Consider the following 25245-nt stretch of genomic DNA (forward strand, 5'->3'; position numbering starts at 1 on the left):
AGAAAAGCTTGTTGTTTTGTTTCCGTCATATCAAACTGCTGGTATGGATCATGAAGAGCCATTGAATGAACACTAGGCTATGGCAATCAAGTCTCTGCAGAACACTCCATTGCAGGAATTATGTGATATGAAAATTGTATGAGAAACCATGGGGGGTAGGTTAAAATTATTCCAATATTCATAATTATTTGTTTTGGAAACTGGAGAAATCCTTCTTCTAGCTTTTCCATTCTCCACTAGTAGGAATTCTTTTTACAGACTTGTCAAATATGTTGGATGGTGGAGGAGAGAGACAGATTCAACTTCATCTTCTGTTTGTGGAGCTGGTCTTATTGAAATGGGTTCTTCTGGGTAGCTAGAGTCGGCCCCCTTCAGTTCTTGCCTACCTAGAAATCCCTGCACTGGGTCAGAACTGTTGAGTTAATGCTCCACATAAAGAAGAGTACGAGTCATTACGAAGTTTTAGGCTTAGAAAACAAATTTGGTAGAGATTGTTGTATTTGATCCTTGTGCTGAAAAATTGAAAGCATGTGTGATTCTAATTATGTCTCAGGTGTTCTTTTCATTTCATTTCGGTAAGACCCAACTCAGTTTCCGTACTTTTTATTAATGAAATCTCTTTGGTGAAGGATTTGGCATAAAAAGGGTAACCAGTTTCAATCTGATATTTTCAGCCTTCTAACTATTCAATGGAAAGTTGGATGAAGATCGACATTCTACAATGTCAAAAGCTATTAAAAGTTGCTCTTCTGATCAAACAAATGGAGCCTTACCGTAAGGAAGTGGAATCACCATTAGAGGTTACCTTGCATGTGCTCGGCTTTCTTTCCCCCTTCCTGAATCAAGATCATCATAACATTTTCTGTGGATTTGTGTCGGATGTAGAAATTTCTGCATACATGTTTGATATTGCAGCAGAGAAGTAAGCCTTTGCCTGGGGCCTCTTGATCTGGAAAAATATGTAGGCAAAGCTCAAAACACTTTTTATTTTCACCTGATACTCTATTTCACTGCCAAGAAAATGGAAGAAAGGAAAAAACCATTTGAAGAATGATGAAGCTTGCCTTGAATGTTGGGGTCAGGAGGTCATTCTCCATGGTGAATGGTTCAACCACCAAAGTTACAGATTTTGCAAATTCAAAACCTCTCAACTGCATGGCAATGGTAGAAGGGCTAGGGCAAATTAAATATCCTGACTGAGTAGAAGGGCTAGAGAGTGGAAACATTTCAACATATTACCTAAGCTTCCCTTCCTATTGCATCCATTTCTGTGAGAACAGCTGCCCTTGCTCTTGGATCATTGCATAGATGGCCTAGATTTTCATACTGCAGAAATGCATTTCAAAACAATCACAAAACATTAGAAAATCTTTCCCAAACACAAGGACACAAAGAAGTAAAAAAAATTTATTGTCTGTCATCTCACACAGACAAAACTGCATTCAGTTTCTCCATGACACATAATACAGAGAATGAAACACCTTGGACATTGTAGGATTTGTAATCCAATGTTTCTTCCCCCATAAGAATGAGTTGTCAGTTGATGGGTGCTTTAAACAATGAAAATTCCTTTCAATATTGCCACAAACCAACTACAGGTTTTGGGCCGACAAGAACAAGGGTATTTGAAAATGCAGGAAAATCCAAGTGAGAGAAATATGTGTGGTACAGAGGAGACCCCAGTAAGCAATAAAATGACAACCACATTTCAGTGCATCATTTTGTTAATAGAGAAAGCAGCCACCTACAACTTTGGTGCAACATCAAGGCTCAAACAATATCAAGAAGAATTCCTGGAGCAAGAGATCAATCTCAAAGTGCAAGCATTTTCAAAAGGGTGTAGTATAAGAAAGAAATCACCTTGATGGCTTCAGATGTGGCCCAATCTTTCAACACATCTGGGTCAACTGAGACTATGGCTACTAAACAGGAGTTCAAGCTATCACCTAAAATCAATTAAGCAGTCAGCAAAGAGAACTTAGCTGGGGAGGGCCCAATCTGCAAGTAAACTCCATCTGCCTTACCATAGATAAAACATTGGGAAACAAATTTGCACTTGGCATATACATTCTCAATTTTCTCTGGTGCTATATATTCACCCTGTGCCAGCTTGAAGATGTTCTTTTTCCTGTCATAAGTTGGCCATCAATTTTCGCTAAGAGACTAAAATTTCATAACTTAAAGTTGGCATGTTCCTGCTCTTCACAAAGTTTCTTTTGTAAGCAATTGTGTGGTTATTTGATTGCACCACAATAATACTTCAACAGTAATACATTAATATGATACTTTACACACTATTACCAACTCAAAAAAAATATCAGTGTCATTAATTTGATCAGTGTTTTATGTTTCACAAACCAAACCATACCCAGAAATAGGTTTAGAAAACTCTGAGTCTTTCATGTTGAAGTTGCTCTGAGGGAAAACATAATTTAGATAGGTAAGAACTAGAAACTATGTAGTTAAATTTCTCATCTAAAACAAGCAGTATTGGTATCAAGTCCTTTAAATGTGATAGATTGTAAAATCTCACCTATCAATAATCTTAAGGCGACCTCCAGGCAACCATAACCCAATGTCTCCTGTATGCAGCCAACCATCTCCATCAATTACTTCCTTCCTGTCAAAGTAACTGGAGTCAGGTAGATCCATTATTTACACATGAGTGACAATTGCAAGAAATATGTGTATTTGATAAGCAATACAAGAAATAGAAATATAAGAAAGTTGAGTACGTCTGGACTTCATCTTTGTAGTAGCCTTGGAAGAGAACGGGACCCCTGACACATATTTCACCGCGAGGATAGGGCTGATCCTCAGAGGTGTAATTCATTTCAGGAACATCCACAAGCTTTATTTCTGAAAGAGGAAAAGGGCAGGGAGCAACCAGAATCCACACAACTCAGTGAATTAGTTCATTAGTTGTGAATACCATTTTCTTAAAGACATCCGGCAATTAGATTCAAATTACATCCCAATTTAAAGTGGGGGTTTGGATGCTGTTTGAAATTGCAATCTTTACATTTTTTCCCCTATAGCATTTGAAGTAAACCTATTGAATCCGTTGGTTTGCAATTGAGTCTCTTTGCTTTTTCTCCAACCACAGTCTGCTTTTTCGTCAACCTCATTTAACAGTAAGTTTATTTAGGTTTCTATGAAATCATAATCCCATTGTTCTTGTTAGAATAATGGTGATTATTCCACTTGAATAACAAATTAACATAGATGCCATGAAAAATAGAAAATGGACCATTTCATATGCATATATGCAGTATCCATATGCCCCTCAAGGAACATCATGTTGTTTCTCATGGACTATGCACTATATTTTGTTCCTTTTTTTATATTCTTAAGACATAGGTTGACAGCTCACCACAAGCAGGATTAGGAGATCCAACATGACCAGATAAGTTGTCACCCTTATCCATACAGCTTATGAGACAAGAGGTCTCGGTCATTCCATAGCCTTCAATTACTTGGCAACCAAAGCATCTGTATGGGTACATTCATTATGGAACAATAAAACATAATTAGTCACTACTGATATTTTGTTTTTCCTTCTAGAAAACAAGAAACAATAACAATAACTTTTAAACAGGTAACTGTGGAATAATGGATTTATCACAACTTTTAAACAAGCAACCATGCAATAATGCATTATCCTCAGAAGAATAATCAACTTACACTCTCAGAAAGTCCATGACATCAGGAGACAAAGGTGAAGCACCTGAACCCATAAAATGGACTCTTCCTCCAAGCATTCCCTTTATTTTGCTGAATACCAATCTGTCCCACATGGGTGATGGGTTTCGGCCTAAGACAGTGGTGTAACATATTAGTAGCAAAAGCAGCAATACCACATGCTACACATGCATGACAGCTTAGAAATGCTTATCACATGGTATATCTATATATGGTGTGGACATTCTGATTATTTGTATAGATATCAGCACATTGGTTGGAAGATTTGCTCAGACTTTACATATAGCAACTAACAGAGATTAACAAGAATATCTCTGGCCTCCAGAATATTTCAAGGAGAGTAGAAAGGGGAAAAATACAAATCGTAAGCATAAGGCACCATGTATCCAAATTAGCTTGAAGCATTCCTTTCTTAAAATTCAATTGATGGTATGAATTTTCCGAATCCAGTTTGTGTTGAATTCAGCCAAAAGTCCCATCCAATGAAGATATAATGCCTTTTGCCTTAAAGCTGCCACTCCCCTCCTATTATGAGCATTCCCCTTTCAATCTTTAAATTGTGATATTTCAAAATTTAAGACCTCATACTCCAATCAAAGAGATTTATTTTGATAAATTGACAATTCTGGACAGGGATCATATTGTTGATCTCAAAAAATTGGGACAAGCACCATAAATATTCCCTCTAATAAATTTAATATCATCGACACTTTGTAAGCCACCAATATAGAGACCATAAGACCCAAATATCCCAAACAAAAATATTATATACATCTCTCTATTTGTGAATTTAGTTTGCAATTACAGCAACAAATTAAGAAATAAACCCAATACTTTCCACCCATGTTCTAGAGCTATTTAAAACTTTATTTCCCAATGCACTCTGTTTGAACCCTAAATTCATCACAGCTGTCTGGGAGAAAGAAACTGCACATAGTAGGTCATACCTACTGCCACTGCCCACTACTGAAATTAAGAATCCTTACCTCTTCTAGAGGGAATTATCCGGATTTCCCATCCAAGACTTTGTAGGTGCCAGGTTACTTGACCTTGGTTTTGCCACTTGAGAACACTACACTGGGGACCTAAATATGAGTTCTTGGAGGAATTTCTTGATGAAAAACATAACAAATCAACACTAATGGTGCAATCCTCGGAGGGATTGGAAGAGTCCAGGGGTTACAATATCCTTCACTTAAATTATATACCCTACAGTGTTTTTGGATATTATGATCATAGCAAAAAAGAGGACACAACTAGGCTGTTGATATAAAGTCTAGGGGATCGTACCAGAAACCTGGGTGATGAAGATAAAGATGTTCACTTATGCATTTATGTAAGTGTAAATATAAGAAGTCATAATGTTTTATTTTGTTATCTACTTTAGGGTTAATAATATTTATTGATAACATTTTATTGTTGTCAGAATTTCTTATGTTATTGTTAAAATTAGTTTCCTCCTAGAGTTAAGATTGTCTCTCTATATATAGGCTCAGTGATCTTAAACATTTTAAACTTTTGATTTATAATATTCATAATTATTTGGAATTTCTCTCTTCTACTTCTATTTCTCTGCTCAAAATTCTTCTCTACTGTCTTACATCAATTGGTATCAAGGCAAGGTTGATTTTGGATGCCTTTTGTGATGGTTATACTCACAACTATACTGCAACAATTTGGAATTCTTGGCATTAAACCATAGGCAATAAACAATTGCTCAGGTCTAGTTTGTACATGTTTTGCACCAGGGAATTTTCACAACTAAACTACAAGTATTAAATAACCTATAACCAAGGTTGATTTTGGATATGTTTTAGCTGTTTGAATCTTCGCACCAATCTAAGGGTTCAATTACTCCATTAAGTCTCATGGGGTAATTTTCCTACTACTTAGAAACTTGTGCTTTTAGTTTAGTTCTTTGGTCTAACAAATAACGTGTTAGGATTCTTACCTTTATTTTCTTACTTCTTTTTACCTATTACCTTACTTAAAAGAAAAAAAAAAAATATTTACCCTTAGTTATTTCATACCTATTTTGTATCTTGTGTCCTTTTGAGAGTCATTGCATAGTCCTCTATTTGAGTTTAATTCCAATTGTGTGCATCCAGTCTAGACATAATTTATTATTAATTTAATTCACATATATTTCAATATTACTTTATTTTTCTTTGTTCTCATTTTTTTCCTCACCTTTGTTTTCAGCAAACATGAAGGTCACTGAATTAGAACAATCCCATTTGACCATTCAGGGGGATGTTCAAAATCTCACAACTATTGTGACAACCTTACAAGTCAATATAGAAGAGATGAAGATATTTTGACCAAACTTGTTGTGGCCTAAGTCATTTGTTAAAAGATCCTGGAAAGCGTTATGAGGAGAAAACAATAAATGAGTCTACAATGAGACAAAACTCTAATCAATCCCCAAATCAAAGAAGATTTAGGGATTCCCAAGCAGGTTTGCTAACCACAAGAAAAGCCACCCACAAACAAAAATCTAGTTTAGAGCCCTAGACGAGGATGATATGATGATGTTTATGAGGATGAAGCTTTTGGTGCCCCAATACCTATTAATGAAGATGGGAGAGAGTCTTGGTCATAATTTGTCAATTAAGGTCCTAGGAATACCCTTAGGCACTGGGAACCTCAAGTTAGATACCATTGTCAACAATTTTGACTTTACCTCCACAATACCATTATGACCAATCTAGATTATATCCACAATTAGGTAGGTGATATCACCAAGGAGGTCAAGGTAGAGGCGCTAGAGTTTGATGGTAGGTTAGATCCTGATGTGTTTCTTAGTTTGTCAGCAATCTTGAAGACAATTTTGATTGCACGGCATGACCAACACTCAACATGTTGGTTCTGCTAAGATGAAATTGGTACGGTCTGCTAAGCATTATTGACAATCAGTCTTACATGACATCAACCATTTAGATCAAGAGCCTATTACTGTGTGGAAAGAAATGAAGTTAAGATCAACAGAGAAGTCCTCTTATCCTACATCACTGAGATTTGAATCTTGCCTTCATCATGTTGAGATTTTATAGTTATGAAGGAGGGCTCCCTCTTTCTTTTTAGCCCATTGTCACCTTTTCACCAAAAAAATGATAAAATAAAATAAAAGACAAAGGAGAAAATAAGCAGCTTTATGCTATAATATGAAATGGCTTCAGATATCAATGCACATACCACTTATTATGACTTGCTTTTTGGAATTATAGGCAGCATTAAATAGCGTCTTCCTTAGAACCCCAGAAGTTTGTACAGCATTCATGATCCTATGACATTCAACAGAATTAGATACAGATGAATGACCATGCAAAATGCAACCAAGTAAATAATTTAAGCAGTAATCAGCCATGATCTCACCCAGAATATATCCTGTTGTATAATCGAGGAACACTACAAAATATTGTTGGTCTCAAAGCAGCTAAATCATCCATTAATTTTAAATTGTCCTGCACACAAAAGCAACTGATCATACATAAAGTTTGCACAAAGACTAAACCAAAACATTTTAAACTCTAGTGAAGCAATTAAATATGTATTTAACTATGTGATTACCAGTTGTGTTTACTTAGGATCAATTTTTAGATTTACAGTCTGCCACCTCACAACTCTTTGGGTGTGAATTACTAAAGAATTCCTTGGTGTTCTATGATTATGTCAGATCACAAGCAATGTCCAGTTCACAACCATATGGACACCCCCTCAAGTTTGAAGGCTGCTCTCTAGGTAACCTAAGGCAGATGAGGATTTGTATCTCATTTAGAGATCATTGGGACAGTATGTCAAAGCTTTCTCCAATCCAGCTAGTTTTGGTTTGGTCATTGATATGGATATCCTTGCTTCACTGGTAGGTTTAAATTTTAATCAAAGTGTCCTTCTTGGGTGTTAGATACCTTCAGGTAGAGTGGGATTCATCTATCATTCTATCTTGGGTGTCTTAGGATAGGAAAGGACCTTAGAATTTTGATTCTTGGATTTGCAAGATTACAAACCTTCAAGAGGTCCAGGGTGCTTCTTTGATTCATAGCCTAGGTATAAAAATGCAGTGGATTGCTAGGCTAAGAAAAGAGCCACCTCAAAGGAACTTGCAGGGGACTCCTCCCCCTAAAGTATATCATCATCTATTGGTGATTCTGTAGGTTTTAGGGCGTCTTATTTTCACTTAGGAAGTTGTTTTATTTTTTGTCCTTTTCCTTGTCTGGCTTGAAAAAACAGCTTATCCTTCTTTGTAATAATTGTCCCTTCTCTTTTTTTATTCCTTGTGTCAACAAAAGCTTTAACAAATTGATGCAATGACATAAAAACAAAACTATCCACAAATAGAGGCACAAGGTCTTAGAATGGTTTGGCTAACCATTCCTATATCTATAGATGAAAGATAATAAATCCACTTTGTCATAAAGAACTTTATAGAGGAAAGGGAGGATAGATACAAACCCTTAGTCACAAAACAATTTAATGTTTTCTACTCCTAGCATCTATACTCTAAATTTAAGCCCCAAAACATCTCATGTTTTCCCACTCCATTGGGTATCTTTTATCACTTCTTTACATATTTACCTACTAGTATAGAATCTTTATATACAAGTTTCCATCTCATAACTTTTTCCCTCAATGATTTAAAATGTTTATAAAGATATTTGTTTTCTTTATCCAATAAACACACTTATTTCCATAAGGAAATATCAAAATAAGAAATATTCTATACAATATCCTCCACTAAAAGGAATTCTCAACAGAATAGGAATTTGAGAAAATTTCCATCTTTTCATAATACATGGCTACATTTGTCTCTTCTATACATGTCTTTTCCCTTGACTCGTTCCATGTCAATAAAAATTTGAAATGCCTTTACCTTTTTAGAACAGGTCTAGGTCAAATAGCAATGTGTTGAAATTTGGCATTCAAAGTTAGGGTTTTAATTTAGGAAAGTATTTTAGGAATAAAAAAGGAGAGATCATTTAGGATGATTCAGTTTCCTAATTTTAGAAGAGAATCAAGCTAGATTGATATTTTCTTATTCAGTCATTTGTGTATATATATGTGTATGGTGTGTACCTAAAAAATCAATAAAGGAATTCAGAAATTCTTCACAATGATTTGAAGCACTTCTTTGATCCTATTTCGAAAGCCCAAAGCCTTAATTACATTGATATGCAAAATGCTCAATGTAAAGTGAGCAGCATACTTTGACTCATTCAATATGTTGTCATTGAGTAATTAATCAATGCACTCCATTTAGAAACTTGTTTGAACCACATGAATTACAAACTTAACTTTTGAGAAAAGAAATAACAAACAAGATTACTTCATCTCCAGTTGTAGGTCCATGGAACTTAATCTTCTGAATTCTTAGTCCATGTCACAAATCCCTTATGTGCCATAAACACTCCTTGTTTGCCTTTTACTAGATATCCATGGATCCAAACACTTCAGACATTCATTGTTTCCACCTTGTATAATCAAATAAGAATATAAAAGGCTACACTTACTCTAAATTCAATGAGTATATGCTCCATTTATCACGTGCCAATAAGAAAACAACAAATTCCGACTTTATTTTTCATTCTATTGTGAATTTTGGATATTATTGTACCATCTTTATGTTCAAATTAGCAAAGCTAAATCCCAAGTCTTAGATCTTCCCCTTAGCTATTCTAGAAATCTTCACCATAGCTCTAATTGTGTTAGTGGAAGCTTTAATGCCTCATATTAGTGCAACAACATAAAGATAAAATAATCCACACACATTACAAACACATGGCTTTAATGTGGTTTGGCTAACTATGATTACATCAATAGATGAGAGATAAAATCCACTCTACTATAGAGAATGTTAAATAGGAAAGAAAAAAAAAATACAAAACTCAATTTCAAAACACACACATATTTTCTTATTCCTACTATCTACACCTTGAACTTGAGTCCCAAAACATCATTTGTCTTCTTGCTTTACAAGGTGTCTCCTATCTATTCTTCACATTCCTATGGTCTTTACATGCACATTTTCATCTTATAACTTTTTCCTTTATTTTTTTTTTATAAGTAAGCACAGAATATATTATCAAGAGGCAAAATAGCCGCAAAACATACAGGGAGTATATGAGGCGACTAAGGCCTCCCAACCAAAAAAGAACAAAACACCCCAACCCCTAAGTGGAGGTTAACCACTCCAAGAAGCCTATAAGGGAGATCGACTCCACACCAATGTACAATTTAGCCCAACCCCAAACATTACACACAAACGAAGTTTTTAACTTCTGAACTGCTAACACCCTCCCCTAAAAAGCTAATCTATTCCTTTCCTTCCAAATTGTCCAAAAAATGTACAGCAGGATGGACTTCCACAGTTTTTTCCTCTTTTTTCCCACAAAAGAGCCCTTCCAGCTAAATAAAACCTCCTTTACAGATTCTGGAAAGGCTCACTGAACACCAAACAACCCAAGAATGATATCCCACAAAACTCTGACAACTGTACAATGAATTAAAATATGATTTATCGTTTCCTCTTCACAACCACACAAAAAACAGTAGTTAGGGAACTGCCACCCTCTTCTTTGAAGCCTATCAAGAGTGAGAACCTTCCTCCAAGCGGCTTCTCATGCAAAAAATGCAATTTTGGTTGGAACTCTATCCACCCATATATTGCTATTCGGGAACTCGGCGACAATATGGCTTGCCAACTGTACCCTCTCTTGACTCTAAACAGCCCGTCTCTTCCTTCCTTCCAAATCACCGAATCTTCCTCCAACGTAACTCTATGCTCCCTCAACACAACCAGCAAGTTGCCCACCGTATCCAACTCCCAGTCATTAAGGCCCTTAAAAACCTTAAATTCCACCCGCCTTGGCCAAAATTCTGATCCCACATTTCCTCCACCGTGGCATTCCTTTGGGCAGCCATGGCAAAGAGATTTGGGAAACTTTGGGATAACACATTATTCCCACACCAAGGATCTGTCCAAAATATGATTTTATTGCCTTTTCCCACCTTGAACACCATATTTTCCCAACACCAATCAGATTTCTTCAAAATCTCCTTCCAAACCCCTACTCCAAACACCCCATTTGCCTTCCTTGTCCTCCATCCAAATTCCTCTTGCCCATACTTTGCCTCAAGCACCTTCTTCCAAAGATCCTCCTTAACACGAGCAAACCTCCAAATCCATTTGCCTAGCAAGGCTTTGTTCAAACAAGCAAGCTTCCTTAATCCCAGCCCTCCCTTTTCTTTATCCGCACACACCACCTCCCACTTGACTAAGTGTGCTTTTTTTTCCCCATTGGCCCCTCCCCACAAAAAGTCTCTTTGTAACTTTTCAAGCCTCCTTGCCACTGATTTTGGCATACAGAACAAAGACATTTGATACAAGGGTATGCTGGCCAACGTGCTCTTTATAAGAGTGATTCTCCCACTTTTGGAAATATATTGGCGTTTCTAAAGGGCAAGTCTTCTTCTCACCTTCTCCTTCACCTCATCCCACACGGAAGTGGCTTTATTAGGCGTCCCTAAAGTTAGCCCCAAGTAGACGACAGACAGCTGTCCCACCCTACACCCTATTTCAACAGCCATCTTGTTCACCTCTTCCACCTCCCCTACTGGAATAACCTCACTTTTGTCCAAATTAATCTTTAACCCTGAAGCCGCTTCAAAGCAAAAAAGTATCCAACTCAAATGCGTTAAATACTCTTTCCTTGCCTCACAAAAAACTACTATATCATCCACAAAAAGTAAATGAGATATATTGACAGCCTACCCTCTACCTCGCCAAATGCTACACGCAGAGATAAAACCCCCTTCAACAGCTCTCGTGATAAGCACACTTAGCACTTCCATTCCCATGACGAACAAGTAGGGGGATAGAGGGTCCCCTTGATGCAACCCTTTCGAACTTGAGAAAAATCCAATTGGCACACCGTTCACCAACACTGAGAATTTGGCAATAGATATGCAACTCCACATCCATCCCAACCACTTTGGCCCAAATCCCATTTTTTGCATAACCTTCAACAAAAAATTGCCAATTGATGCTGTTGTACGCCTTCTCTATGTCCAATTTACAAATTAGGTCTTTCTCTCCCATTTTTTGCCATGAATCTATTACCTCATTTGCGATTAAGGAGGCGTCAAGAATCTGTCTCCCCTTAATAAATGCATTTTGATTGGGTGACACCACCTTTCCTATCACTTTTTTAAGCCTGTTGGCCAGCACCTTAGCCAACAATTTGTACAATCCCCCTAACAAGCTGATGGGCCTATAGTCGCCTGGGTCCTCCGCCCCTCCTTTCTTCGGTAAAAAAACCAGAAACGTATTATTTAGGCTCTTAATGAAGGAGTTCTGCTCATGGAACTCCTTGAACATATCCAAAACTTCCTTCTTAACAGTCTCCCGGCAGTTTTGCCAAAAAACCACCGTGAACCTGTCCAGACCTAGGGCTTTGTCCCCATTCATCCTCATTAAGGCTGCATGAATCTCAAGCTCAGAAAACGGGAGCTCCAGGACTTCTGCTTCTGACTAACTGATCTGCTTTAGCAGCAGACCCCCTATATCTGCCTTCCAACCAAAACTATCAGAGAGCAACTGCTGATAGGCGTTTGCAATCCCTTCCCTCACTTCTTGTTCCTTTGAAAGCCTCACCCCATTTATCTTTATTTTATTCAGGAAATTAACTCTTCTATGGTCATTAGCCATACGGTGAAAATACCCCGTGTTTCTATCCCCTTCCCTTAGCCATAATTCCCTTGATAACTACCTCCAATGGGTTTCTTCTAGCGACACCCACTTAGCATAACCCTCCTTTGCTTTCTTTTTGCGGCTTAATTCCTCCTCTGTTAAGCTTCTCTCCCCTTCCACTAAATCCCAAAGCTCCACTTGTTGGAGAGCTTCAACTTTATTTCTCTCCAAACTTCTGAGCACCTCTCTGTTCCAAATTTTTAGATTTTGTTTCAACTCCTTCAACTTAACAGCCAATCTGTAGCTAGGACTGCCTCTAACCACAATCCCTTGCCACCAACCCCCAATTAGGTCTTTGAACCTCTCAACTTTGAGCCACATATTTTCAAATCTGAATGGGGAAGGACATTTTCTTAGCCCACCCCCCTCAAGAAGAACAAGAAAGTGATCTGAGGTAGGGTGAGGTAGTCTTCTTTGAGAGACCCTACTGTACTAGTTAAACCAACTGGGGGTCACAAGGGATCTATCCAACCTAGCCCATGACTGATTATTGAGCCCCCCACTCCAGGTAAAAGATCCTCCTTGTAATGGGATATCAACTAGCCCTAAATCATTTATGATTTGGGCAAATCTCCTCATAACTGAGGTGATTCTCCCATTTCTACTCCTTTTAGATTGGTAAAGGATCGTATTAAAATTGTCCCCTAAGCACCAACGTTCCTCCCACAATTCTCTGATTGCTCCATTCTCCTCCCACAGACACTCCCTTTCTTCTCTGGAGAAAGGGCCATAGACCCCCGTAAACACCCAGACCACACCATCTCCCATATTCTTGAATCTGCAGGAGATGGAGAATTGGCCCTCTTCCCAATCCAAAATCTCTAGCGATCTTTTATCCCAGCATATCAAGACACCCCCTGCCGATCCCATAGCATTCAAGGCCCTCCAGTCTAGAAATCTCCCCGGGCCTAAGCTTCTCACCACCCTTTTAGACATTACTTGCATCTTTGTCTCTTGAATACAAAACAAATCCACCTTTTGTTTTCTTACAACGGACTTAATTAATTTCATTTTGGAACTATCATTCACTCCCCTCACATTCCAACTCAATATTTTTAGGTTCATTGGGCAACTGCGATCTGGTTCCCTCTGCCCTGAATAGGACCTTTTTTCTTAACATCCCCCTCATAATTAATTGAACACTCCAGCCTCTTAAGCTCCCTTTCAAATCTTGAATTCTCCAGCAGACCTTTACTGTGTATCTTCTCCCTCATTTTCCTGATTTTGCCCAAGAAGTTCAAAATTTCCTTCTCCAACCCTTCAGTTGATAAGCCTAAAAAATGACTGAACTTAACCAGACTATTTTCCTCCTAATTAAGCTGTTTTTCCTTCCTTCCTTCTTGGGATTCAGTCTGGCCTATAGTCCACCCCGAATTCCTTTCCAAAGGGTCGGCGTTGTTGACCTCTACCAAGTCCCAACAGCCATCCCCTTTCTCAGCGTGCTCATCTGCAATTGGTTTTCGTAACCCACTTCCTTCCTAAATGCCCTCCCTTAGCGCCCCTGAATAGTCGTAATACTCCCTCTTCGGAGTCCAACCAAAATAAAAGAAATTAGAAGAGGAAGACCCTAGTGCCCTTATACCCTTTGAATTTATAACTAACCCATACCTTGCAGCTTCTTCCTCTAGCACACTATTTGCCATTGTGCGGTGTAAGTCCGGCTGCTGCCTCCTCCCAACTTATTTCTCACGGAATCTGGCGAACTCCAACTCCAAATTGCATCCCTTGCTATAGCCAGAGATATTTAGGGGACAGGCTTTTAAAAGAAGCCCACTTTCAAAAGGCTGGGCCTGAGATGGGCCAAGCCTTTCCCTATAAGAAACGGCCGGCCCAGAAGTTGCGGCCCACCCCGTGCCCATGGGACGCGACTGCCCAAACTCAGCCCCCTTTAAGGCTTTACCCACTGAGGGGAATGACAACCCAGTAGCCCATTTTGAAACCAGGCCTGACGACGACAGCCCAACATCCGAGAAAGGCCGGGTTAGCAGACCCACTTGAGCTTAGGGGCCCGTCACGTCGAAGCCCACTCCCTACGCCTGCCGTCCAGTCCCATCCACTGACCGACACTGCTCCTCGACCCCCGCACACACCATCTCTTCCACTTCCGCCCTGGTGCGTGCATCCGCATCACCCCTGACCTCCCCGCTTGGTCGGCTTCACAGACCACGCTTCATCCCCGATTCCTTTATGACCTAGAATATTTATAAATATATTCCTCTCATCTTTCTTTATTTAATAAAGACATCTATTTTCATAAGGAAATATCATAAATGACATATTCATAAACTATTCTCTATGAAAAAGAATTTTCATTAAATTAGAAATTGAATCAAATTAGAACTTCAAGACAATTCCAACACATCTTTTCCCCTTTATACAACATTCTTGCTTCCTGTGCAGAAAATAAATATATATATATATATATATATATATATATATATATATATATATATATATATATATATATATATATATAAAAGATACCCCTTGGTAGAAGCCAACAGCACCACCATAGTATGCCAGCAAAACTTGATTTGCTCGTTCATAGATATGTGCCAAAGGAAGATATGATATGTAACTGTCAAAAATAGCACGGGTATCAACAAAGATAGTTAAAAAGAAATATCTACTCCCGTTAGGTCAAACTCTATTGAAACAATTATTCCTGATATCGTACAACAATTTGAATGATAGAACTCACATGTCCGAGGGGCAGAATTTAAGGGTAAGGCTAGCACCAGCAATAGTTGCAATTAAGTTTCCATGTGTCAGTATAACTCCCTTTCCCAAAAAAGAAAAGAAAGAAGAGAGAGACTAGTAAGAAATGTAGGCACCCAAATCATTAGAAGGAGGAGGCTTTAGCTTCAAGACCTGAGAAATTAAGTTCAGAAACCACAAATGCACTACCTTTGGCGTCCCTGTAGTACCACTCGTGTAGCATATGGTTGCAATGTCTTCAGGCTTGGGAGGACAAAATGGCTGAAGATCACTGTGGCCCTAAAAGAAACCATTCATACCACAATGAAACATTTAGCTTCTCAATATAAATTGACATTCAAAATCTAAAGCAGCATTTTGTATCAATTATGTGCAATATTAGTTTAGGTGGGGAATAATAGTAGAATCTAAAGAAATAGGCAAGACATTTCTTCTAAAAAAACATTCTAAAAATATTCAAGTGGATATAGGAAACATGCAGGAAAATAGGAATAGGTACTTGATATTGATAGCAATGTCACAAATAAGAAATATTACGCATGAAATAGTGCTACTTGGTTGTCTTCAATTTTTATATCCCAAAAATCTTGATTTACATTGCCAGTAAAACATTTAAAAGGTTAAATATTAGTAACACCATAATTATGCTATTCAACGGTAATAGAAGCTTGCATGACCTTCTAGCTGAGAAGACATCAGGATGCAAATCCATGGAGGGATTAATGATCAGAGGTTTTTTCCTTTTACTCTCTTTCACTCATCTTTGTTGGGCATTTGATTTAAGCTTCAAGAGAAGTTTATGGTTGTGAACAATGTGGAAGGCAACCTTTGAAGACTTCAAAAGAAAATGGAAAAGCATTCAGCAAAAATAGTTTAGTAATTTTGGCATTTCATATGTTTAGTTGAACTTTTTATTTATTTATTATTATAGTTGAGTTTAGTTGTTTATTTTTTGGTCTTTTCTAATTTGATTAGGAGTCGTCATATCCCTATGTCTAATCAGATATTGTCCTTTCTTTCCATAACCAAACTTTAGAAGAGAGCAAATCTAATTAAAATCTCCTCTTCATCCCATGTCTCAAGAGCAGATGTCCTCCTATTCTACCTGCATCCTTATATTATGCATGCTATGAGGTTACACTTCCTTGAATGAACAAGAAATCAAGAGCTAGGCATAAGTTAAAGTATTTGTAGAAGTTAAATTCTAAACTACACCTTTCTTAATTTTATGTTATTCTACACACTCAAGACATCGGTTCAGGGCAACATCCAAAATCTATCAGCAAAAAAAATATCAAGGGGAGGAAATTTTGGAAGTACCTGACTAAGAAGTTTTGCAAATGAAATAAGCTTAACCTGAGAATTTGATGGAAGGGAGGGCACATGTTCATCAATCCCTCCCACAACCTGAACCACGTAGGAACAAGATGCAAATAAAAGAGAAAGATAACTGGGAAATTAGCATTCAGCATATTTATATATTGGTCAAGCATTTCATGATGAGGTTCTAAGATTACTTACCACTACAAGACGTACAGATGGAATCTCAGATAAGAAGCTCAATAGCTACATTTTCCAGAAGAAACACAAGCCATAAATTAGATATAGATGTGAATCAAGTATACACCTGAGTTATGTATGCATGAAGCAAGTATTATGTAAAATGCATATTCATAATTTCAAATAGCAATGCATGTAAATAAAGACCAGTAAGTACATTTTATAGTCACTTTGAGTTAGAAACAATATTAATATCATATGGTCCAAAACTAGATATTACCAGCTATCCAAATAATGATATCTTCTCCATTGCATCTAATTAGAATAGGAAGAAAAGACATGACAATGTGGTTGAGGTGCTCATACCGCATTTTTTTTTTTTTTTTTATCAGAGGTGCTCATAGCTATTATTTTGGTGACTAATCTCTACAAGATCTTTAAGAAGGTTCTCCCAAAGTGTCTTGAAGCGGTGCTCCATGATACCATTTCATTTTCAAAGGGATTGTTTTTTTTCTTAAAGGTAGACAAATCCATGATGAGGTGTTCATAGCAGATGAGATTGTGAATGATAGATGGAGATCTGGCACAATTGGAGTTGCCTTTAAGGTGGATTTTGAAGGCACGATAATATGGTTGAGGTGCCTAGACCATATCCTCTATGAGATATTAGGTGGCAAAAGTGGATCTATCCCCAAATGACTTTGCAATTCTTGTTAAGGACAATGCTAAAAGTTGGACAATTGGGTTGGAAGGTATTCATTATGGAGAACGTTTGTTTCCTTCCTTATTTGTTGTCATGGTCAATGCTCTTGGTAGATTAATTGGTAGAGTTGTGGTTTATGGTCTAGTTGAGGGTGACAAAGATAAAGTGAGAGTCTCACATTTGCAATTCCCCAATGATACCAGACTGAGAGTATCACAATTGAAGTTCTTAGATGCTACTATCCTCATCTCTAGCATAAAAGAAGAGTGTGTCCACCATTTTATGCTTATTATCAAACTTTAGCGTAGTATCAGACCTTTAGATCAACTTAGACAAAAGCACATTCATAGGGTAAATTTTAATCCTCATAACATAGGGAGGGTGGTCTCTCTTACAATGTGTAGACAAGCAAGTGGCCCTTGAATTATCTTTTCCCTCCAATAGGAACTCAAAAACTTCCCTATAAGTTACATGGTTTGTAATAAGGTCAATAGTAATGATTTACTTAAGCACAAAAGAACCTATAATGCCAATAGCATTGATTGTTGTATTCTCTATTGTGGGGATTTGCTAATCACCTTTTGTGCTCCTTTGCATCAAATTTATAGAGGAAGTCATTCTCTTGGATTGATGTTATCTAGGTTGTTGCAATAGGTATCAAGTAAGATAGATATGTTACACCAAGGTTTGGTTAATATCGATTTTGATAACAACAAAATAAAGTTTGTATCTAATGGTCATATTATAAGCAAGGAGATCTCCTTAGAGTCATCAAAGAAGAAGAAATATGGAGCAAAAGAGAAAATCAAAAGGATTTCAAGAAAAGGTTTATCAAGTTTATTGTTAAGATATTTTATATAAGATGATGGATGCACTAAGTTAGAATTGCATATTTTTATTAAGCACCTAAAAATTCATCCATAAGTTTATGATTGCTTTTATACTTTTATAATTTGGATGAAAGTTATTTTGAGGATAAAAAGACCTACCTAACGTAGGAGACTACCTTGAACCCAAGCTTTTCATGAAAATCTTTACAGGTTTTTTAAAAACATTATTATCTTGACCGAAGTGCTTTAAACTTGAAAATTTCTCAAAATATTAGTTAAAGACTTTGTTAGAAGGTCGTCTACATTCACATGAGTTAGTTAAAAAAGGTGTTAACCCTAAAACATACATGAACTTTCAAAAATATTGGGTTAAAGCACATGCGAATGACCAAACGGTCATCCAGTTGTCATGTGGATGTCCATGCGGTCATCCAATTGTCATGTGGATGTCTAGGCAATTGTCCACTTACTCTGTTTTGGGACAAAATGGCTATTGGAAGCAAAGTGGATGCCCACCCAGACAACCATTTACCCTCAAAAGTGATTTTTGGCTACTAGAAGCCATGTGGATGCCCACTTGGATGACCACTTAGCAATGTGGACAACTACATGGATGTCCATATCTGTCTTTTGGCCTTCAACAGCTCTTTGCACCTCATTAAATACTCCAAAGGTTATTATAAATGACCACATGGACATCCGATTCAAAGAGGCTTATTTCTAATAGTTAGTTTGACATTTTAACTTCCATATAAAGGCTTTATGTTTCATTTATAAAAGAGAAAAAAGTTCCTAACTATTATTCAATCATCTTTTGAGCCTTAGGAAAATATTTTGAGTGCATTAAGCTTAAACTTACATTTCATTCTTAGTGCACCTCTTAATCCTAATTTCCTTGTATTTTTGGAGCAAAACTTTGTAAACTAGGAATTTGTATTTAGAAATTCATTTCTTGTAAGGTGAGTTTAAGTGTGGGATATCATTGGAGAGAAAAATCTAAATATGAAGCATCACTTACAGAGTTCAAGAGTGAAATATCTCTTGAGGAATATTGTAAGTGCCCATTGAAGTCAATTAATCCAAGTATAAAGCTTGAAGGGTTGGTTTGGAAGCCTCAATAAGTGGAAATCAAACTAGGATTGAAGTTAGAGGAGAGTGGATGTAGGCTGAGATTAGGTTGAACCACTATAAATTTTGAGTTTGAATTTTCTTTATTCCTTACTTTCTTTATTTATATGCAATTGTTCTTTACTGTTTTTATTATATTGTTACTTATTTGTCTCTTACATTCATCATAGTTAATTTCTCATAATTTGAAAAAAGAGGTCATCACCATATTCACCCCCAACCCCCCTTTTCTAAGGAATCACCTTAGATTGGTATAGCTAGAATCCTAATAGGTTATCCTCTCCCTTAAATTTAGGAAAGGCATTAGGAGGGTAGCCTTGTGGAGAAGGTCTATTCTTACTTTTTAAGTTATATAGAGGACACTTGGATTTTTAATAACAAGTGGAGATCAAGGGAAGATGCTTGAAAAAATCTTGTCACTACACAAATCTTTACATGTGTATTATTAAGGGAGTTCTTAGAATTCCTTTTAGCATTCTTTCAATAGATTGCAAATCAAGTTCTTAGCTTTTTCTTGTTTTGTTTTGTGTTCTTTTTGTTGGAAGGATCTCTCATCATTCTTTACATATTTTTAATCTCTTTATTACACTTCTTTTCTTTTTCTTTTTTCTTTTTTCTTTTTTGTTTTATTTATTTGTAAAAGAAAAGATTTGACATTAAGACTTGGAATCCAATCTTCATTGAAAAGTTTTTGAGTTTCTAACAAATGGCATAAAATAATAGCCATAGACAAAGTTTCCTTTAATCAAAATAAAAAAAATGTTACATCCATTTTTGGTAATGGATTGAAAATCTAGTTTTAGGAGGCTCTATCGTGTGAGAACAACCCTTTTACTTGCTTTAACCTCATGTCTACCTCCTTTGTAGGTTACTCCTATACTTTAAAAGTAACAATCCAAGAGTCTTCTCTCGAGTCACAAGTTTTATTGGAAAGTCTAAAATTCTTTCATAAATTAGAGCCTTCACATGTTTAAGGGTTGGCAAGAAGGTGAATACCAATGAATTGCTACGAAGCTATCAGTCATAACCATTTTTTCTTTATCATAGAGATTGGGGTGACTTCTCACCTTGCTTTCCTTTTCTATCCTATAGCCTTTGATTGTGGTAGAAGTCAGTCCTTTTGATTAGTGGTTTTTGGGATCCCCCGAGATATATTACAAATGTGTTGCCTATTACTTTACATGATATCAAGGGAAACATAAAAGGACAATGTTGTGGTGGAAAGTTATATTAGCCACTGTTTGGGAGATTTAGATTGAGAGAAATGTCAAGATTTTTACTCTTAGGTGTCCATCACTAAAAAGGTTTAGATCATTTCCATTAGTTTGATCATGTTGGACAATGGAGAGGTTTTTTGTCAGCCTGAAACTGCACTTTGATGGTTGTTCAAGAAAACTCAAGGCAGATGGCAATTGGTTGATTGCTCAAAGACTATACAGGGGAAAAATGAGTAGTCCTATCCAAATTTAGTTGTTTGTTTTAGTGATTGAATGAAGATTCTAACTTAATGGAAGATATGATTGAGGCTTCCTTGTTAAGAGCTAGTCACCTTTTGGTAAAGGAAGAATCAATGACTTTTCTCTTCTTCAATGCCTTTAGGGAAGAAAGGACCTCCAAGATATGATCTCAACCATAGACGACTGTCAACCCTTTCAAATGTCTAGGGTGCTCCTTCACTTGGAAAATAAGGTTGGCTAATCAGAAAGCAAATTGTTTGATTAATTAGAAGGTTAATTTGTCAGAGGAGTCTGTTGTGAATTTTATTCTCTCTAATGTATTTTCTGTTTATCCCCTTTTTTTTTAGTTAGGCCTTTTTGGAGGCTGGTTGTTTGTTTTCCTTCATGTTTTTTTTCTTCTTGTAGAATATCCTTTCCTTTATATGAGAGGGGATTTACTTTAGTACAAAAGGCCCCATAAAGCCAATAGCCTTGATTGTTGTATTCTTTGTATGAGGAATTCAGCCAAACATGCCTTCACCCCTTGCATTGAATTTAAGAGGGCATTATTATCTTGAATTGATACAATTGTCCCAAGAGGTATATCAGATATGATGTTTACCTTCTTCCTTAGATTGAGGAAAAGCCCTAAGAGGATAGCCTAGTGGAGAAGATCTATCCTTTGTTATGGGTTATCTGACTTGGGAGGAATGCTAGAATTTTTTAGGAAAAGTGGAGAACAATGGAAGATGCTTTGAAAAGACTTGTTAACTCACTCCTCTTTAAATATGTTGCATTAAGGGAGGTCCTGGAGCTCCTTCTAGCATTCATTGGGAGGATTTATTATGGGACAATTGACCTTTTTTCCTACTTTACCCTCATCTCTACCTCCTACTGAGGTTTATACACTCCTACTCTAAAAGAGACAATCCAATAATCAAGCCAAATTTGTTTGGAAATCTAAAATTCTTCCATAGGTTAGCCTCTACATGTTTCATGGATAAAAAGAAGGTTAATACTAATGAATTGTTATAAATTACAAGCCTTGTGAAGCAATCAGTCCTGCTTATTGATCATAGAGAGTGGGGAGGCTGCTTACCTTGCTTTCCTTTGCTATCCTATAGCCTTGGAATTGTGGCAAAGGTTGTTCCTTTTGGTTAGTGTTTTTTGGGATTCCCCAAACACTTTGCTAATTTGTTGATTATTACTTCTTGGGATTTCAGAGGAAATATAAGGTGAGTTTTGTGGCAAAGGGTTGTATCAACCATTCTTTGGGTGATTTAGCTTGAAAGAAATGTCAAGATTTTTTCTCCTGGGCATCTGTTACCAAAGAGTTTTATGGCATGTCCATCAGCTTGATCATGTCAGACTAAACAGAGATTTGTTGTCACTACAGGTAGCCTCAAGCTCAATTTTGATGGTTTTTCTTAAGGAAACTCAAGGTAAATGGCGATTGGTGGATTGTTCAAAGACCATATGAGATAAGGTGATTAGAGTTCTATCCAAGTTCTGTGGTTTGTTAGAGTTCTAGATACACACAAAATACTTCCAAAAAATTTCTCCTAACTAGCAAGGCATGAACACACACACACACACACACACAATACTTCCAAAAAATTTCTCCTAACTAGCAAGGCATGATTTTCTAAATGTAAAAGGGCACTAAGGGAGCTAAAGATCAAACTCACAGTGTTCAATGTGTGTGGCAAACAGAAAATAGCTTGTACATCAGCATGATTCACAATATATTTAACAGCATCAGGACCTGGAGTTCACAACAAAATACTGTTTTATGTTCAACAGGCTAAACCAGAGAGGGAAAGATCCATTTGAATGAACCAATATATACCAAGGGTGTCATATAAAGGAACTGAGATATATGAATAAGCTGAGCAGGCATGGTCAACAATCAGCCACTCGGGTCTGTTAATAAAATAAAGTCCAATGCAAGCCCCCTGTTCCACAAGAAACCAAGGCAATCACATTAAAATATATATAAAATGGGCTGACAACTTTTCATTTTATAATACCCAGCTGAAGATGTCCATAACAAGGCTATATATCAAGGCCAAAAAAAATGTGACTGAGAGCTTATCTCAGAATTTTAGCACATATTTGATGTGAGGAAGGTCCTTAAAAATAACTTGGTTATGTAAAACCAACTCACTTCTAATAACCCATGATGACGAAGACCAGAACCTATTGCCAACCGGACAGTGCCTGCTTCTCCATATGTCATCCATTTGTACCTTCAAGTGTAGAAGAAAAGTAACCAATTCAAGCAACTTCAGTGGAGAACTATCTGCCACTGAATCAACTTGAAATACAAAGTTCATAAGTGATAGCTAGCTTACTCTCCAACTGTTCCATCTCCCCTCACTCTAGTACCCAAGTAGTTGTAATCTTTGAAAGCTTCAATAGCATGCCTGTTATTGTAAGTTGTAAGCAACAAGTTATCTCTTTTTATACTAAACAAGTCAATAGACAAATCCTCCAAGCCCATAAGTTTCAATAAGTAGAGACCACACCAGGCATCCTCCGATTACAGTAAAATGAAATAAGGTGAATCACTGTAACAGAGCAGAGAGATAAATTAACCCAGTGACTGGAGTAATGACAGAGATTCTCACATAAAGTTATCATGTAATGTGCCAATTTCGGGATGCTCAGGTAATCTACTTATAAGCTTCAAAGGAGAGCGCACAGATCTGACATGAAATAAAATCCAACAAGTTATCCAGGAAAGGATTAGCTAGCTATAGCTAACTGAAGAAAAACTGAATGTGCCCTACCTGTACACATTCCATTTTCCTGTGTTTAATTTTTCTGGAAGCACGACACTGTATCCCTGACCTGCCCAATATTTAGTTCCAGTATTTCAACATATGAAAAATGTTTCACACAGTTAATCTCTATAATGATAGATTACTCACTGTGAGTAATCTATCATTAACTCCTATATCAAAGTCAAATTCAGTAGTCAATCAAGGCAATCTTCTGTTTCTATGTGTTAACTTGATATATGTAGTTAGCACAAGGTACCAACCTATGGTTCCTGGAGGTCCCAGTGACGGGGTAAGAGATTTAAGACCAATATGCTTACCAGACTCATTTGACAAAAAAAACTCAAAAAATGGCAAGTTCTCACAGCCCTTTAACTACTTGAGCTCAGCCAACCCTCAAGCTAAGCTCATATGCAAGTGTAAAACTTATCATCTAACGTGTACCATGGCGACTAAACCATCTTTACAGTGCTTTAAATTAAAGCTCTATTACAATTCTGTAATAAAGAAATGTGAATTTATGGATCCCGATTCAGTTCAATTTTGTATTTAGCAAAGAAGAATGTTTCTCTTTCCGTGGACTAATTCTTCAAACCACTTCAACAGTAACAGGGAAAAAATATATAAGAATATATATATATATATCAGACAGTCGCAGAAAAAATATTTTCCGGGAATCTAGCATTTTTGTAAGAATTTTAAATAATTTTCAAAATTCCTTTCAATCATATATTAAAGAAGTCAAATCAACATAGTTGACGACCACTGAATCAATTTCACATCTGACTAGCGCATACGACAAATTAAGGCTCATAAAATCGTGTGCAGGGGGTGGGTGAGAATTATATATTAACAAATAACAATACAGACAAAGAAAAAGTACTATGAAAAAACTCGGAGGCGGTAGTGCTGGTTTGAACATGCGAGTCGAGAACGTGCGTGATCGGAACAAGATGTCCTTGAATTGCTTTCAGGCGACGCTGAGCAGTCGACTCCATCGAACTATTTCAGGAAAAAGGAGACTCTCCGTCACCGATCTCCAATTCCAATCCCAGATTCACGAGCCAGTGATTGTTTCCCGGGAAAGTGTTTTGGTTAAGGAACTGGAACAGGTATGATCGGTGGATTGAGAGAGAACCTAAAGAGAGAAACTAGAAAGAGAAATAGAGAGGACACGTTTGGTGTGGTGTGGTGTGGTGCGGTGGGTGTGAGTCGTGTGACCCTTTCTAACGTCCGCCGGTGGTGGTGAGCTGGAAGTGGCCTAGAATGAGCGGGATGGACGATGCGCACTGGTACCAAAATCCACGTGGAATGTACGAGGACTGTTTGAAGAGGAGGGAATAATAATTGGAATTAAAACTTTAACCAAACTTTATGATTATCTTAAAATTTATTAATTAATTATTTGATAAAATTAATTTAAAATTTATCCCCAATAATCATTAATATATTTATCCTCATAAATTATAATTAGAGCAAAGAATATCCAATAGATGTTATGAAATAGGAAAAAAAAATCATAAAAGTAATTAAAATAAATAAAAATAAAAAATAAAATAAAGATATAAACTTAAAAATAAGTTAATTATTTTTACTTATTACTTATAATTATTTTTTACTTTTAAACATGCCATAAAGTTATTTTATCAAATATATTTTAATTTACTCAATGACATAAATAAATTATTAAATTACTTTA

At 36.8% G+C, this 25245-nt stretch overlaps 1 protein-coding gene across 17 annotated transcripts; it reads right to left on the reverse strand.

The window, feature by feature from the left end:
• Nucleotides 1–80: 80 nt before the first annotated feature.
• Nucleotides 81–24869, reverse strand: LOC100254588 (long chain acyl-CoA synthetase 7, peroxisomal). Of its 17 annotated transcripts, none has more exons than XM_019225102.2 (25): nucleotides 24430–24869; nucleotides 23556–23616; nucleotides 23394–23471; nucleotides 23118–23189; nucleotides 22931–23012; nucleotides 22613–22718; nucleotides 22452–22528; nucleotides 16688–16732; nucleotides 16487–16573; nucleotides 15356–15445; nucleotides 15150–15229; nucleotides 14933–15026; nucleotides 7078–7166; nucleotides 6898–6986; nucleotides 6732–6797; nucleotides 3685–3814; nucleotides 3374–3492; nucleotides 2736–2859; nucleotides 2534–2620; nucleotides 2025–2128; nucleotides 1861–1946; nucleotides 1240–1326; nucleotides 1065–1151; nucleotides 806–949; nucleotides 81–396 (listed from the first exon to the last, which is right to left on the reverse strand). In XM_019225102.2, the coding sequence occupies exons 1-22, from the start codon at nucleotides 24542–24544 to the stop codon at nucleotides 1240–1242; spliced, it is 1968 nt and encodes a 655-aa protein (XP_019080647.1). In that variant the 5' UTR covers nucleotides 24545–24869; the 3' UTR covers nucleotides 81–396; nucleotides 806–949; nucleotides 1065–1151. The 17 variants fall into 17 exon arrangements, with proteins under 17 accessions (XP_019080647.1, XP_059598817.1, XP_019080646.1 ...); XM_059742834.1 differs by having other exon boundaries at nucleotides 774–949; XM_019225101.2 differs by having other exon boundaries at nucleotides 81–401; nucleotides 774–949.
• Between the last annotated feature and the right edge of the window lie 376 nt (nucleotides 24870–25245).

The sequence above is a fragment of the Vitis vinifera genome, chromosome 14 (genome assembly GCF_030704535.1).
Source record: "Vitis vinifera cultivar Pinot Noir 40024 chromosome 14, ASM3070453v1".
NCBI lineage: Eukaryota > Viridiplantae > Streptophyta > Magnoliopsida > Vitales > Vitaceae > Vitis > Vitis vinifera.

What these genes read in the sequence shown, in the direction of transcription:
- LOC100254588 (XM_059742833.1), bottom strand. Translation starts at nt 24,544, where the DNA reads ATGGAGTCGACTGCTCAGCGTCGCCTGAAAGCAATTCAAGGACATCTT. An exon ending in ACATTACATGATAACTTTAT is followed by an intron (nt 23,190 to 23,393) that starts GTGAGAATCTCT and finishes TTACAATAACAG; the next exon opens with GCATGCTATTGAAGCTTTCA. An exon ending in CTGTTGGCTTCTACCAAGGG is followed by an intron (nt 7,167 to 14,932) that starts GTATCTTTTATA and finishes TTTTGTGTGCAG; the next exon opens with GACAATTTAAAATTAATGGA.